The sequence below is a fragment of the Leuciscus leuciscus genome, assembly GCF_965113295.1.
Source record: "Leuciscus leuciscus genome assembly, chromosome: 4".
In the NCBI taxonomy this organism is placed as follows: domain Eukaryota; kingdom Metazoa; phylum Chordata; class Actinopteri; order Cypriniformes; family Leuciscidae; genus Leuciscus; species Leuciscus leuciscus.
Window position 1 is genome coordinate 45,173,553 of NC_138728.1, and position 17,529 is coordinate 45,191,081.

General features: G+C 39.1%; 1 protein-coding gene and 1 long non-coding RNA gene across 3 annotated transcripts in view; one reads left to right on the plus strand and one right to left on the minus strand.

Annotated features, from left to right (window-relative positions):
• Window positions 1–1,166: 1,166 nt before the first annotated feature.
• The window catches only part of LOC309496044 (protein NLRC3-like), a 302,889-nt gene continuing 286,526 nt past the window's right edge, over window positions 1,167–17,529 (minus strand). For both annotated transcript variants that reach the window (XM_082165978.1, XM_082165979.1), the window contains exon 7: window positions 1,167–3,437. In XM_082165978.1, coding sequence (XP_082022104.1) covers window positions 2,917–3,437 — 521 coding nt within the window. In that variant the 3' untranslated portion in view covers window positions 1,167–2,916. The remainder of the gene's footprint in view (window positions 3,438–17,529) is intronic.
• LOC309496158 lies at window positions 8,355–12,722 on the plus strand. Its single transcript, XR_014205017.1, has 3 exons — window positions 8,355–8,695; window positions 12,146–12,292; window positions 12,393–12,722. It is a non-coding gene; the product is annotated as an uncharacterized lncRNA (long non-coding RNA).

Sequence of the window (17,529 nt, forward strand, 5' to 3'; positions counted from 1 at the left end):
AATTAACGGAATGCATAGCTGATATAAAAAATTGGATGACTAGTAATTTTCCTACAGAGATTCTAATTATTGGACAAAAAACGTCCTCACGTAATAACCTAGAATACTGTCTAACACTTGATGGCTGCTCTGTTAAGTCTTCGTCGTCGGTTAGGAACCTGGGTGTGCTCTTTGATACCAATCTTTCATTTGAAAGTCACGTGTCTAGTATCTGTAAAACCGCATTTTTCCATCTTAAAAATATATCTAAATTACACCATATGCTCTCATTGACAAATGCGGAACAATTAGTTCATGCGTTCATGACCTCAAGGCTAGATTATTGTAATGCTCTACTGGGTGGTTGCCCTGCACGCTTAATAAACAAACTACAGCTGGTCCAAAACGCAGCAGCTCGAGTTCTTACCAGAACCAGGAAGTATGACCATATTAGCCCAGTTCTGTCAACACTGCATTGACTCCCTATTAAACATTGTATACATTTTTATATATTGGTGATTACTTACAAAGCACTAAATGGTTTGGCTCCGCAGTACTTGAGCGAGCTCTTAACGCATTATAGTCCTTCACGTCTATTGCAATCTCAAAATTCCGGCCAGTTGATAATACCTAGAATATCAAAATCAACTGCTGGCGGTAGATCCTTCTCCTATTTAGCACCAAAACTTTGGAACAGTCTTCCTACCATCTACGCTAAGTTTAGTGTTTTTGTTTATCCTGAGGTTTTCCCGCAGCCTGCCGGATCCAGGCCGTATCCAGATCTGATGAAGGACCTGCGTCTGGACCCGATGTCATAGCGGGGTGCTAAAGTGCCAACTAGTTTCTCCTTATGGAGGATCCCTTTACCACTCTACAGATAAAGCGTTGTCGGGAAAATTCGGTTCGCGTATCTCCCCCGAAGTGATACAATTCTGTATCAAAATGTTAAGGCCAGACAAGTAGTTTTTTAAGGCTTGGTTTGTAGGGAATTACAAACCTGTGCACATATATTCAAACACGCATACCAATAGACTGAACTCGTAATACGCATGTGCACGCCATCAGCGTTCTTACAGGTTTCGCATTTAAAGTCTGTGTAGACTTTCCTATTAAAACGGTGTCGTCTTGGCGGCCCCTAAGTTAATAACTAATGATCATTGCGACGGAAGTGAATCAATCAAATTAACTTTAGCTGGAAAATAACTTTATTCAAGAACTGCTATAAAGCCAAAACAATCTCTGTTACTTTAAACTATCCTTGTATCTCTGTAAAGCCGCTTTGGAACAATCTACATTGTTAAAAGCTCTATATAAATGAAGATGACTTGACTTAATACAGCAAAGAAAAACAGATCAAAGACAGAAATTCAATTATGTTTTTCAGATACAGCGTGTTTCTTTAACAGAAATACTGACAGAGGTCATAATCCAGTGGGATTGGGTTATCTTTCAGGAAGGTCAAAGGTCATCGTAGAGATCACATGGGTCGCTCAACTATGAACGTGCTGCTAGATGTAGAAGAAGCTAATTGTGTTTGACAGCCTCTATTGAAACATTACACTTTTTTATTTACAGTAAACTGGATTAGATCAGAATAATTGTGCTCATACTTTCACTGATCAAGGGTTTACAGTGCGATCAAAGGATCTGGGTTTATATATTTCACATTTATTAATAAACTGACATTTATAAATGTTTAAAAAAAAATGTATTTAACGATACATTTTCAATTGAAAGGTAATTTACACACAGACACACACTAGAGCTTAGATCGGGCCCAAAAAATCAAGCCCCGCCCGGCCCGACACATTAACTGTAATTAAACCGACAATTTTTTAATACGTTATAACTGACGTTCTCAACTACAATTCCGACAATTTTTTAATACGTTATAACTGACGTTCTCAACTACAATTCCGAGTTGTTTGAACTACATAAATCTGTTTAGAATTATCTTAATGAATAATGCAACAAGGACGAAGCATGTAAACTGCGTTGTTTGTTTATTCAGAATGGAATGGATCGCAAATGGATCCGAATGAAGAAACGTAAAAAAAACAAAAAAACATGAACAATGATGAACACAGAAAATGAACAAGAATGACCTTTGGATGGCCTAGGACTGGAGAAGTAACAAAAGAGGACATTGAAGGCTGACTATCATCCTTTCTGTCATGGCATGCTTCATGTGTCTGTTCATCGTCGAAGTCCCGTTTTGTTGCTGTCGTAGGCGAGCACTTAATGCACTCGACAAAGCCAACACATATGTTGTCACTGCCCACGACTTGTTTAAAATGGTTCCATACCTCCGAATTTCCTCCAAACTCAAAGTTTGCTCAAAGTTAATTCTCCTGTTTTTCTTTTTTTTCTTTACATCTTCAAGCTCCATGTTGCACTTAAGCTACACAGTACAGCACAGCAGGCCCAGTGTGATGCGTGTGATTCGAGGAGATGCTGCACATTACACGTGACGTGTTGCATTTTGTAACTTTGTACACATTTGTTCTTAGGCCTACTTTGCTAAAAATATATATAATATTTCTGATAATGGCATAGCTTACTCCCCACCCAATTAGGCTAATAAAGTAATGATTAAAAAAACACAAATGCTTGATCAAGGGCCCGGCCCGGCCCGAGGATAGTGGGAAATATCGGCCCGCGGGTCGGGTCGGATCAAGTTTGGGCTCGGGCAAAGAATCTAAGCTCTACCACACACACACACACACACACACACACACACACACACTGATCTTACTGTCTATATGAGGATTCATTACACACATTTATTCTGACATGTTATTTCACTGACAGAAGGTCAGCTGTGTTATTAATGTAATGAAGAGAAAATAAGAGACTCTATAACATCTCACTGTCACTGATTTATCATGCAGCTCAAAGCATTATGGGTAGAATCTCTCATCAGTCTATTCTCATTCATCAACACAGTTTCACTGATCCAGAAAGGACCCTAAACCCAGGATAGAGCGGTTGAGTGAATGTGGTCTGGACTGTGTGGATGAGGATCACTGTGTCAGAGACGTTGTAGAAGGACAGAGTTCCTGCACTGTGATCCACACACACTCTTATTCTCCTGCTGATGGACTTTACAGGGAGATCAGTCTTTATGTTATTGTGTGAGAATGAGAAGCTGGAGCAAGTGCAGATCAAACACCAGGACTCATCGTTAGATCCAAACCGACACTCCTTACTCTGTCCCTTCCTGCTGATGCTCTTATATGACACTGATATACACACACATCTCCCACTCCACTCAATCTCCCAGTAACAGCGTCCACACACACTCTCTCTACACAAAACCTGAGGAAACACATCAAATCTGTCTGGATGATCAGGATACGGCTGAAGCTTTCTGTCAGTGTTAGTAACCACTCTGTTCTTCTCAGACAGACTGAGGTGTTTATTCACTGTGTTCAGATCCAGAGTGAACTGATGAGAATCTGATGGAGAGAAAACACATCAGAATCAGGAATTATGAATCTGTCAGATCTGTCTGATATCCTGTGCAAATCATCATTATCATTATCCATCATCCAGGTCCCTGACACCCCCCTCTTAATAAAATATTGTCTAATCGTCTTCCCTGAATATTAATGTTGGTTATTATTCTGTTTATTATAATTAGGTCTATTATTATATTTACACTATTAAAATGGTAGAATGAATTTACCTTTAATTTGATATTTTTTTAAAGCAACTGATACATTAATTTAGCAAGGATCCATTAAATTGATTCACCAATAAGTGTAATAATATGGTTTACAAAGTTTTGAAGCATTGTAGGCCTATTGTTGGGGATTTTCAGTGTTTTCAGCCTTAGGTGACCTTGAGCTTTTTAAATTTCCATCTGATGACTCAAAAATGAAAGAGAATTGATACAAAATCCTGTTAAGGATAAAAAACATAGTGGAATAGTTTTTTACAGAAGAGGTTTCAGTTTGTTCTTCCTTTCCTGAAACTTTTGAAAAGCTATTTTATTTACTACTGTGATGTTACCTTTAAAACGTGGATCAATGTTTTTAATTGGCTTACAGTGAAAAATAATCATATTTAGGTTACACTTTATTTTAAGGTGATGTAGTGACATTGTACTTACTCTAGTAAGTACTGAGTAATATCAATTAACTACATGTACTTCCTATAGAGTTACAGTTAGGGTTTGGTTTAGGGTTAGTTACTAATTCTGCACACTTTGTTATTACTATAGTAAGTACATGTAGTAACGTGTAACCACGCCACCTTAAAATAAAGTGTTACCCATATTTATCCCTTAGTTTTATCCTGTTTTTGAAGAATATGCTGTATTCGCCAATCTGAAAAGTCGCTTTGTTTTGGCTCCCATCCTGATTGCCCCTGATCCTTCTTGTCAGTTCGTGGTGGAGGTCGACGCGTCAGAGGTGGGGGTAGGTGCGGTTCTTTCCCAACGCTTTCCCACAGACGACAAGATGCATCCTTGCGCGTTTTTGTCTCACCGGTTATCACCTGCCGAACGTAACTATGACATTGGTAATAGAGAGTTGTTAGCAGTCAAGTTAGCGTTGGAAGAATGGCGTCATTGGTTAGAAGGGTCGGGGGTACCTTTTATAGCTTGGACCGATCACAAGAACCTGGAATATATTAGATCTGTCAAAAGACTCAACTCCAGGCAGGCTCGGTGGGCACTTTTTTCGGTCTTTTTGATTTTTCTCTCTCGTACCGCCCGGGTTCCAAGAACATCAAACCGACTCTTTATCTCGTATTTTTGATCCATCCGAATGCCCGTCCACACCCGAGGCCTATTTTACCTGAGACGCTATTTATCTCCACACTCACATGGGAGATCGAATCGAAGGTCACGACGGCCTTAGAAGGGGTAAGAGCAGCCTTCCCTGCACCAGACTGCTTGGACTTTGCACTACACTTCATTTATAAATAAACTGTTGTTACTTGCATCTAGTATCCTCCATTTATTATCATGACATTATATTTCTGAGTGTTAAATAACCGCTTTAGAAATCTGGCACTGAAACCTTTAATTACGTAGATTAACTTGGACATTAAAATAGATCATTGCCATTGTTTTGTCTCAAGATGCACACCAGTAATGTTTTTTTTTCTAAGGTACGTTTATAAAAGCTACTTAAATGCCCTAATTGAACTAAGGCTTAATCCTGGCTTAATGTAAGCTCTGTCTGTGAAACCAGGTCTACAAGTTTCATCTCGTAAATCTTTGGCATTTGCGCATCTTTAAAAAAGATATTGCTAAGTAATTGCTTATTACTAAGACATTTCTAATATGATCTTCTACATGATATGAGATGATGGAGGGTCATTTCTGAGAGCAGAATCTCCAGGACTTTACCTCTGTCAGAGAACAACTTCTCTTTGCAGAAATCCTCCAGTTTGTCCCTCAGCTGACGGACAGATTTTCTCACGCCATCAAAAGAGGAGAGAGAACTGAAGGGATTGTCATTTCCGTCTGTAGATTCAGGAGGAGCTGAGAGAGACTGGAAACTCTACAAAAAACAGAAATCAAAGCTCATCCACTCCACACTTCATCAATAACCTGCACTACTGTCAGATTTGTGCGGCTCTTGTTGCCTTTAGTAATTCTCCTCAATCCAGCACTTTCACAGCATCAGCTTCATTCTTCTCATATTCATTATATCATACTAGTGCTATAAGTTCTAGCGTTTGACACTTACACTATATGTGAACTTTCTAGGAAAACACTTGGATGATCAAACATCTGGCAATAACATTAATATAAGAGATCAAGTGCATCAATGGCGTCACATGGAAGGACTGGGTAGATTTGATTCATTCTGAATTCTTTGGAACACACCGAACATCACAAAGATCAACACTTCAGTCAACGTCTCATTCTGCTCTCATGAAATGTTTCTCTGTGAGTCTCGTGATCAAGTCCACTATGATCCTGTTCTTCTAGATCTCTGTTACCTGCAGGAAATAGATGTGATCCTGTGTGTGTGAAAGCTGCTCCAGCTCAGCGTCTCTCCTCCTCAGATCATTGATCTCCTGCTCCAGTCGCTCCAGTCGTCCTTCAGCTCGACTCACTGCAGTCTTTTCCTGATCTCTGATCCGCTGTGTCGCCTCAGAGCGCTTTCTCTTAATGGAGCGGATGAGCTCAGTGAAGATCTTCTCACTGTCCTCCACTGCTGTCTGTGCAGAGCGCTGTTACACACACATCACAATCACACAGTGAGCTTCAGTGAGTCCTGACTGAGACTTCTCAAACTTCTCTTCTTCTCCAGACTCACCTTATGAGACACCACAGCCTCTCTCAGCTGCTGAAGATCTTTCTCTCTCTGCTGGATCCTCTGCTGGAATGACCTCTGCGTCTCCTTCAGCTGGTGCTAAAGGACAAACCAATGACAGGAGAAACATCACACAAATCATCAGGTAAACAGATATGAATCCAATATCTTGTGAAGTGGTGAGACTGAGGGGTTAAAGATCTTACATGGTAAGGTTATTTTCTTCAAATTATTTCATCAATTTTATAAGGATAGTTCACCCAGAAATGTAAATTCTTTCATTGTTTACTCATCCTCATGTCTTTCCAAACTTGTATGATTTTCTCTTGCATAACACAAAATAATGTATTATGAATAATGTCTCTGTTTCTAGGGCTAAAACAGCGTTCAGACAGTGAGGGTGAAAACAGACATTAAATATGTAAATGTTTTCTAGTAGACCCATAAACAAAATGATGAGGCTGTAAATGAGTATTATGAGACTCCTTTAAGTTCATACCTGTTTCTCTGTCCTCTGAGCTGCAGCTGATCCAGTGTCGTGGTTTTTATGCTCATCAATCGTACACAGCAGACATATACACTTCTGATCAGTGTTGCAGAAAACCTCGAGGAGCTTGTCGTGTTTCTGGCAGATCATCTCCTGCAGTCGTCCAGTGGCATCAGTCAGATTGTGTCTCTTTCTTTTAAAGAAACTCTCGTGTTGTTCAAGGTGATTCTGACAGTAAGAGTTCAGACACCCCAGACAGGACTTGACGGCTTTACGTTTTCTTCCATTACAGACGTCACACTGCACATCTCCAGCTCCAGCGTAACAGTCAGCAGGAAGTTTAGTCTTCAGTTTCTCCACCACTTCAGCCAGAATGGTGTTTTTAACTAAAGCAGGTCTTGGACTGAAGATCTGTCTGCACTGAGGGCAGCTGTAGACTCTCATCTGATCCTCCTGATCCCAGCAGCCTGTAATACAGCTCTTACAGTAACTGTGTCCACAGGAAATGGTCACTGGATCCTTCAGGAGATCCAGACACACTGAACACAGGAACTCATCCTGAGTAATTCTGGCTTCTGCCATTTTACTGCAAAAATACAGAGATACAAACACACAACAGCTCAACTTCACTTCTCTTTCTCTTTCCCTGAACTGAAACTGTTTCTTGTTTCCTGGTTCTGTGTTTAAGTGCCGTATGCAAAACAGGCGTGTCTGTAAAGCAGCTTCCTCACTCCTGGTCCCACACACATTGTGTTTAATCAGTCTCAGACACAAACTCAAAGAAGAGAAGTTACTGAGAAGCAAGACAACACCCTTAATAGTTCAGTAATTCTGTTTCATAAATACTTCACTGGTACTGCAGGACTGAAAACTGTGTCCAGTTCGTCATAGGGCTGGGACGATACACCTCCCAATTCGATACTATCACGATACTTGGGTGCCGATACGATATGTATTGCGATTTTTAAGAATTGCGATTCTACAAGTACTGCGATTGAATTTTGCAATGTATTGCGATTGTTCTATTATTATTTTTTAAAACTACACCCTGGGGAACAGTTGAATCATACACTAATACATGATGTATAAGATGAGTCATATTTACAAAAACAATTCATCACATGGCAGCAAGTCTGTTGTCAATGGTAATTATTTTGCTAAGTTATTTTTATCTTTCTTACTGTTTTTCAGTAATAATAGGAGGACGTTTACACGTATAGAGCTCATAGACCACAAATGTAAAGTGAATCACTCACATTTAATGTTTACTTTATGCAAAGTAATTGTTTTTTAAATTGCTGTTTCATAATTATTTGACAGTATTATGGAATATGCAAACTTTTATATTATAAATATGCCTTTTTGTGTATGAAGCGATTATGTATTGGAATCAACCATAATGGTGACCTTATATAATGGAAGTGTTTTTGTAAAAGCATTTATTGAGAAAATGGTTTATAAAGAAAAACATACCACACTGAATGTTGTAAGCATTTATTAAGCATATGGCAGAGTAGAGAAAAATTGAAAATGTAAGAAAGAGCTTTGCCAAAGAAAGAAGAAAAATGCAAGAAAGTCCTAGGGTGTTTCCAGGAGGGGAATACCAAATGAACAAGTTTTAGGGAGTTTCCAGGAGGAGATTTCTGAAGATGTCAAAAAGTTGATGGATATTAAAAAGAGCTGGAATGACATGTCCAGGCAGACGCTGATTCACCAAGGACGGGTGTCAGATGCCTTGCCATTGCGCCTCATGAAGTTAAAAGTTTGTAAATTATTTGGTTTTGATTTACTTTTATTTTAATTTTATATATTAGTACCTTTTATGTAAACTAGTTAACCTGTATTTAATAAAAAAAAAATAATAATTGAAATGAAACTCGCCTGCCATAAGTCTCAGTTTAATAAAAGATTGAGCTGAACTGACCACGCAGAAGTCTTCTGTGATCTAAATATTGTAAGTATGGAAATTCAAATGCTTATTATTTAGGACAGATTTTACTAACTTTACCTAACCTGAGAATAAATAAAATAAGTTAAAAGGTGTTTAAAATTACGCACCATAAAACAATAGAAATGAATGGTATTCATAATTTTCAATTTAGAAGTAGATATTGGGTTTAATATTCACACAAAATATATTTTTGTTTAGGAACCATATTGTATTTTTCTTAATTCAATGTATGACATGTAGTAATGAACGTCCAGCGTGGATCTTCTCAGTGCTAGTATTTGCCTGATCATGTGATCTCAATATGTTTGTCCACAAGAGTTTGTCCACTTGAGTCAGATGCATAGGGGAATTTCCACTCATATGACATTCCTTTAAAAATATCATTAATTTCTGTAGAACTGGGCATTTTATTAAGGATCAAATGACTGACCTCAGCTTTGAGAATAAAACCAACCTGTTTGTTACTCGATAGCTGTGTCCCAATGTGAAGGCTACATCCTTCGAAGGACTGAAGACTTCAAGGATGCAGCCTATGCGTCCTCGAAGGACGCACCATGTAGCCTTCATAGGATTTCCTAATTGCGCAACCAGGTGTTTCTGATCACCGCTCCTCAACGGTGCGAGAGGACAGCTGCCATCCTGATCATTCATTTGATATAGCCTAATTGAGTAAACAGCTATGGAGCCAGAATTGGCTATTGTCATTTTTATGTTTTATATTTTACTGGAGGACATGGTGAGGATGTTTCAGCCCCAGCGCTGCCGGATCATGTATTTTCGGTTTAGCCCTGTTTGAAAATAAAACCCAATTGAATATAAAAAAGTCCAGTATTTCTCGCGCTCGTCATCGGCAGCTGTCACGGTTGCCAGGCGACAAGAACAGTCCTCCGTAGGCTAGACCGGTCCGAGCTTCAGATGCGCCCTTTGATATGGGACATATGAAACAAATATGAGACTTTAATTTTCAAACTGAGATGGGACTTTAATTTTCGGAACTGCATATTTCATTAAATATTCACGTACAAATGTGAAGTAACCTACTGAAGTACCTTTTTTCCCTCACATATGATTTTACATTAAACTACACAAAAGTATATAATGTAACAACCTTGAAAATATTCATAAGTAAAATGCAGGAGTAGCATAATATAAATACAAACTATAATAAAAACCCAGACAAGTAGTTTTTTCCCCTGCAGAATACATACCTCTAGTTTTACTCTTGATACTAAAAACTTGTTATTAAAAGTACTTTTTTCAGATTTTACTCAGAAATTTTTCAGAAATTACTCTTTTTGAAAGTCTAATTATTATTCTAATAATAGTCTACATTTTTTTTTCTTATTTTATGTACTGTAAATGTTTGTTGATTTTGATATGTTTAACGTATGTTGTTAATAGTTGGAAAAAGTAATTTAATGTAGCCCGTGGAACAAATGATTTTCATTTACCAATTTTATTTGAAAAAAAAAAGGTATACAAGAGTTTGTTTCATGTAGAAATTATGACTGTCAAAAAAATAAACAATGTCCAGAACAATTCATTCTCTTTTATTTACACATTTAAAGTTGCATAAAAATAATGTACAGATTTTCTTTCCTTTTAAAAAATAGTGAAAAAAGTTAAAGAATATGTAGAAAAAAAAATATATTTTTCAATCATTTTCTCAAGAAGAGAAAACAGCCTGTCCATCCTCTCCCTGCTCTCTGCCTTGGTGCTGGTGCTGCTGGTGCTGGCTCCTCCTCACCGTGGGCACCCACTGCTGAACTGGGCCCTGAGGACAAACCAGGGCCAAGTTTCAGCAGTGGGTTTCCCACTCACACCCTCACCTGTCCCAGGACACTTGCAATCCTTAGGGCAGAGCAAATTAACCATGGCTTGTTAACAACAACAGCACAATACATTGCAGACATACTTTGTATTTGTATTTTTTTTTCTCCTGAATTGCTCTAAAAAAGCTTAACACAGGGGTGCAATCTTAAGTGCATTCTTAACACTGCAAAATATGACACATCAAGACATGCATACAAACTACTTAAGAAATCATATTTCTATATACTCAAATTTGGTTAAAACCACATAGCTTTCATGACAGCACTACAAAAACACATAAAAGTGAAACCCCATTGCCTTATCAACTGCTTTTCTTATTGTTGTGGGCTTACTTCTTTAGCATATTTCTTTTAGCCTAATACACAAGTGAGATAGACTAGTGCAAATATTACAAATAGGTTGTTAAACTAATATTAGCACAAGTTTTGCCTCAAACTACCTGACAAATGAAGCCACGCAATGGTGACAAAAGAGTTAAGATGAAGTTTATAATAAACTTTAACTCGGTTTCGCTAGATATTTAAATAAATGAAAACATAATACTTACATTTAAATGTGAATTTGCTGTCCACCACCGATCTCTAGTCTCGACCGCCTTTAAAAAATAAATAAATAAATGCTGTTGTCAACGGCGCGCAATGACTTATGGGGTAGAATAGGGTAGGATAGGCCGCTAAGTGTTCATTTATGTATCCTTCCTTTCACGGGGAAACGAAGGACGCATTTGGCGTCGCTTTTGAATCAGGGTAGCCTTCGTCGCGTCGCGATGACGCAACCGGCCTTCAAATACGGACTTCGGAGGATGCAGAACTGAATTGGGACAGCCTTCATCGAGCCGCGTGACGCAATCGGCCTTCAAATGCGACCTTCCAAGGATGCAGCCTTTGAATTGGGACGTCCTTCGTCGCGCCGCTGTGACGCAATCGGCCTTCAAATGCGGCCAATCGTCCTTCAAATACGGCCTTCGGAGGATGCAGCCTTCACATTGGGACACAGCTTTTATCTTATAACATATTTTACCTGTCATGTGTGTGGACTTTTAAGTTTCTGTCTCCGCCTCCATTTCATAGTCAGTTTGTGGTTTTCTTGTCGAATAGTTCTGTGATTGTTCCCAGGTGTGTCTTGTTAGCTTGTTACCCTCTGTGTATATCTACACCTGTGTTCATTGTCGGTTATTGTCCTTCTATGGATGTATGTTTGGAAGTCTCTCGGTTTTGTTCTCTTTGTGTTTAGTTTGGGTTCTAAGTTTTTTTTGTTGTTGTTTTTTGCATTTTGTTATTGTTTATTAGTAAATCTCCACTTAGATCCTCTCCTCGTTTTCTGAGTTCACCTCTTTGCATTTCAATCTTCATGTTTCACTCTGAATGTTTCTTCAATCTTCATGTCTTCACTCTCCTCTTTAATAATCGCCATCTTTATAATAGTGTCACGTGGATCTCAGTTGCTTTACCAGTAGTTTTTCTGTGTTTGGACACTCTGTCATGTTTTAAAATGAGAATAATTAACAGAAAGAAAAATAAATCCAATCTATAGGTGCATCTCTAGGTAAGGGATCTGAGTGATGGATCTACAGTATGAAATGCCATCATTGTACACATGAATCTTCTTTGCCAATTCCAGATGAAACTGTGCCAGGTGGAGTGGTTGACCCTGATAAAGAGGATGTGACCTTCATCAGAGAATTCATGGAGAAGAATAACAGCAGAATCATCATCCGTTGGTGAAGTCTCCAAGAAATTTCCCCTGTTTCTGGACATGCCAGCCTTGGTAATGCACATGCTCAACTAAGCTGCAGAGAAGAGAACTTTACATAAAGCTTGTATTTCATAATTTGGGCATATTTATGTTTCTGTTTTATGCCCTGAAGGTGGACACTATGGGAAAGATGACTTGTTCATCAGGAAATTGGACCTTGAATTTTATACAACTCATCTGTACCTGTTGTTAAATTATTTTATGAAGGTTTCTATAATTTTATTAAGTTTTAAAGTGCTTTTCTAACAAGTTTTTAATGTTTTAATGGCCTTTACAGAGTTGTATTTTACTTAACCCATTTAAGCATGCAGTTTAATTTAATGTTCAATAAGAACACAAATAAATGGTATATGAACAGTATTTAATGGTTCTCTGTGTGAGTTCATAATAAAAGTATACAAAATGTATAGCGATGGAAAATTTATAATAATAAAATCCTATATTAAAACTTTAAACAATTACCCAGTAACATGTAGTTGTGTTAGATGCATACAAAAATCACATTGATGCAATTACTAAAGCAAGACACACATTGTGTTATTTTCAACTCGTATGTTTTCAGTGTCTAGTGTCCTTTTGGAGTGGTGTGCCAAATAAAAGGGTTGGGGTTTGACAAAGAGAAGAGAATGGCAAAAATGGAAAGCATTTCTTCCAATCTCTCTGTTTGAACTGCTGGGTTTAAAACCCACCATCCATTGCCACCACTGGATGCTGCTACTGTTTGCCATTTATCTGTTAACTAGTTGACATTTCACAGTGGCTTCCCACAGGATATTGAGGATAGTGCTATGTCTATGACATGTACAGATGGTACTCAACCAGAATAGGTCTTCTGCTGCCACAGGTGCTGATGATTCTGAGGCAAATGAATTTGCAGCCTTTGGCTGCTAAGTGGTGCTTTAAGGCCCAGATAAACTCGGGATGAAGCTCTTTTTCGCTCTTCTCTTAGGGCGTTTTTCCACTGGGTTCGTTTGCTGCGGTCCGAACCCGAGTGCGCTCGTTCCCGGCGCCCCCCGCAGCGTTGGTCTGGTTTCACACTCAATTAGTTGTATCGAACCCAGGTGCGTTTGCAGTGATCTTACGTCATCGCAAACGCACACGGAAAATGCATGGATAATACAACTCGACTGAGCATAGCTGTAATTTGTCTGTTTTTTTGGTGCTATTATGCACAACATAGTGAGAGACATCACCTCTTCAGTGTCCCACAACGTTCCCCTGCCACTCATGGTTGTCGTGTGTGAGGAAACAATGATATCGACAGTGATACGCATGCGCGGGATACTATACTTACTGAACAAGCGCGCATCCGAGTCCGTGTTGCTTGCACATTAACGCGAACCGCGCCACGGTTCGGGAGCAACCGAGCTCAGACCACCTCCTCCAGGTAGTCTCGGGTTCGGTACTCTAGTGCGCACCCGGGTCCGATGACAGCGTTCACATTAGCGATTTTTCATGCGAACCGTGCCCCGGTCCGCACTAAACTGCCAGTGTGAAAGCGCCCTTAGAGTACGTTTGACTAGTGTGATTGCACTGAACCGTGCCCTGGCCTGCTTGAAGAGTTGGAAGAGCATGGAACTGGAAACATGACCTTATATCTTCGACTGTTCCAACATTGGCTATCAACACATTAGCAGTGGTAAGCGCACTGGCGCCGTTGTTCTGTGGCTGCCGTCGCATCATCCAAGTGGATGCTGCACACTAGTCTATGAGGTGAATTGTCCATTGTTGCTTTTAGTAGGCCTACAGCTACAAAGCTGGGAGCACTAAATTATATTCAGTCACATTACACGCTTTTAACAGTAAATAAAGCACATAAACATCACCTAAGATTATCATTGATTAACCGTTAATCCATCTCTGGTTAGGACACTGTGATGTGTGTGTAGCTCCTCCGGTTCGCACCGCCCGGGACTCGAACCCGGGCCAATCCGTATGGGAGGCGGGCGCTCTAACAAGGAGGCTAAAGACTGCAGTCTCTAGAGCACCTCTTGAGATCAGGCGAATGAGGTTTAAACACATAGCTCTCACTATGATCCCCTGATATGATTGTAAAGTTTGGGTGTACAGTAGTACATATGAAAGCGCTATATAAATGCCTCATTCATTCATTCATACAGTCAGTGTTGCCAAGTCCATGAATTGGGCTACTTTTAAGTTGTTGCCACAGATTTAAAAAAAATCCTTGTTGGAAAAAACATGTTGATTGAAGGACCTGTCGAAGGACGCATTTGTTGGCTGCATTTGAAGAAGCCTTCAAAGGAGCCTTAGTAATTGGGACAGCCTTCGTCGTGACGCAATTGGCTATACCTTCCACTTCAACAAGTTTCGGTGCGTCCTTCAAAGGATGCAGCCCCTGAATTGGGACACAGCTAGTGTGTTATTTTCAACACGTATGTTTTTAGAGTGTAGTGTTCTTTTGGAGTGTGTGCCAAAAAACAGGGTTGTGGTTTAATAACAAAGTGCCAAAAGTAAATATCAAGAAACCAAACTAACGTTTGAAATCGGTGCGGCCACCAAGTGAGGCAACCCGACTGCCATGATCTGGAAGAGAACAGCTAAAATGGAAAGTGTTTGCCATTTATCTTTAAACTAGTTGACACATTTCACATTGGCAATGCTCATATGACACATATGACAGTTTGTTCTCCTAACTGAGTCTCTGTATGGAAAACAAGTAATTTTTTTTGTGGAATACAAGATGATTACAAGATGGTCTGCATCATCTAATCGCGGATCACATGACAAGCGGATATATATATATACACATACACTGGTCAGAATTAATGGCACTCCTGGTAAATATGATCCAAAAATGGCTGTAAAAAATAGATTGTATAATAATAAATAAATTGTGTGTATGTACATATATATATATATATATATATATATATATATATATATATATATATTGTTATGGAATATGCAATTATTCTATTATAATTATGCCTTTTGGTATATCAAGTACTTATGTGTCGTAGTAAACCACAATTGTAACTGTATTAAGAAAGTGGTTTTATAAAGAAAGACACCAGAAGTTGTTGTTAAACAATTTATTAAGAAAGTGTTATATAATGTAAGACACTTGTAATAATCATTGTAACCATATATTGAGAAAATGGTTAATGAAGAAAAACACTGCAATTGTTGTTGTAAAATCATTTATTGAGAAAATGGTTTATAAAGAAAAACATACCACACTGAATGTTGTAAGCATTTATTAAGCATATGGCAGAGTAGAGAGAAATAGAAAATGTATTAGAAAAAGCTTTGCCAAAGAAAGAAGAAAAATGCAAGCAATACCATCTATGTGTTCTACAAAATTTAAAATAAATAAATAGGTTTTATAACATTTTACAACCAAGTTACAGAAGATACAGAAGATACAGCGATGAAGAAAAGGTCCAGAAGAAGAAGGACGAAGAGGCAAAGGCTTTAATGACCAAGTCCTAGGGGGTTTCCAGGAGGGGATTACCAATGAACAAGTTTTAGGGAGTTTCCAGGAGGGGATTTCTGAAGATGTCAAAAAGTTGCATAAAACAATATATATATATATATATATATATATATATATATATATATATATATATATATATATATATATACACACACACAAAGCAAATACAGTTGGTACTTTAACCCTCTGGGGTCTGAGGGGTTTTTTGGGGTCCTTGAGATGTTCTGACATGCCCTGACATTTGTGCTTTTTTCAGTTGCTTATAAACATATTAATGGCAAAGGTGTAATTACACTCTATTTAGCACAAACAGGGCTACCATAATATGTGAGCAACATGCATGTACATGTTTGTATTTTTGAGAGAATAATGTTTATGCATGGTTATTGAAAAAACTAAAGTTTCTGAAATAAGGCCACAAAACACATACTAAATATGTGTCAATAAGACTTTTGACTAATGGATGTCGTTGCCTAGAGTTTTTTCTTCAAAATGATGTGAAAATCATCCTACCTAATCATTCACATAACACAATACATTGATTTAAAGGACAAGTTCGGTATTTTACACTTAAAGCCCTGTTTACAGATCGTTTCTGATGAAATAGAACAGGGTTTATCGTAGTTTTTGTCCAAGTTGTTTTTTTTTGTTTGTTTTGTTTTTTGACAAAAACTACGATAAACCCTGTTGGAAAGCGTCTTTTGTAGCGATTTTTGTGTGAGCATATCAGTGAACACCCCTGACCACTCGGTGAGTTTCACGTCTTTGTAAACGAAAGTTTAATGCGTTTTTTGGAAGGATTGTTCCAGTGCCCATATGCAGCCATTATGTAGGTGGGGGGGAGAAGCGAAAGAAACGTACTCGGTTACTAACGTAACCTCGGTTCTCTCTAGAAGAGGGAACGAGTACTGCGTTTTGTAAAAACGCTACGGGAAAAGTCTCTTTTCACGAAATACTGAAGCAAAAAATTATCCTTAATTTTCATACATGTAAAGCGCGTTGCGGCAGTGCTTAGCTATGGCGAGACGGCTCGCTCGCTCATTGGCTGCTCTGCAGCAACTGCATAAGCCTATCGAGCGAGGCCTGAGGTGACGTCAGGCCAATGAGGACGCTTCGCGCCCTCCTAGCCATTTCCCGCCGAGACGGGTGTGGCTAGCCTCTATATAAGGAGCTCGAGAAGGCTGATTCACTTGATTTTCATCGCCGAAGCGAACCAGAGTGAACCGTACGCACGGCAGAGAACGCAGTACTCGTCCCCTCTTCTAGAGAGAACCGAGGTTACGTTAGTAACCGAGTACGTTCTCTTACGAGAGTCCTCTCGTACTGCGTTTTGTAAAAACGCTACGGGAACCCCTTGTAAAACGCCGTGCGTGCTGGGATAAAGACACCGATCACTGGAAGCAAACCAGGTGTACAGTGCATAATCACCAGATAGACTCACAAAGAGCCTGGGATTACATAATTCCCTATATTGTGACGTCCGCGGACGTAAAACATGACCTCACATAGAGAGTCTAGAGACAAGAGGGGATTCCTCTGTCCTTATAAGGTTGCGTCAGCAGACGCGAATATGACATCACATAGACAGGGTGGGGAAACCTGAGCTAAATGTGGGAAATGTGGGTCTTACACAGTTCTGCCCATAAGACAGTCGGCAGCGCGTTGCGCATGCGATTTCAGTGTTCTAGTTAGACAGCTGAATCGGCTACACCGATAGTAGCTTAGCCTGTAAGGCGGGAACCTCTAGGTTGTAAAACCTAATAAATGTAGACGGCGAGGCCCAGCCCGCCGC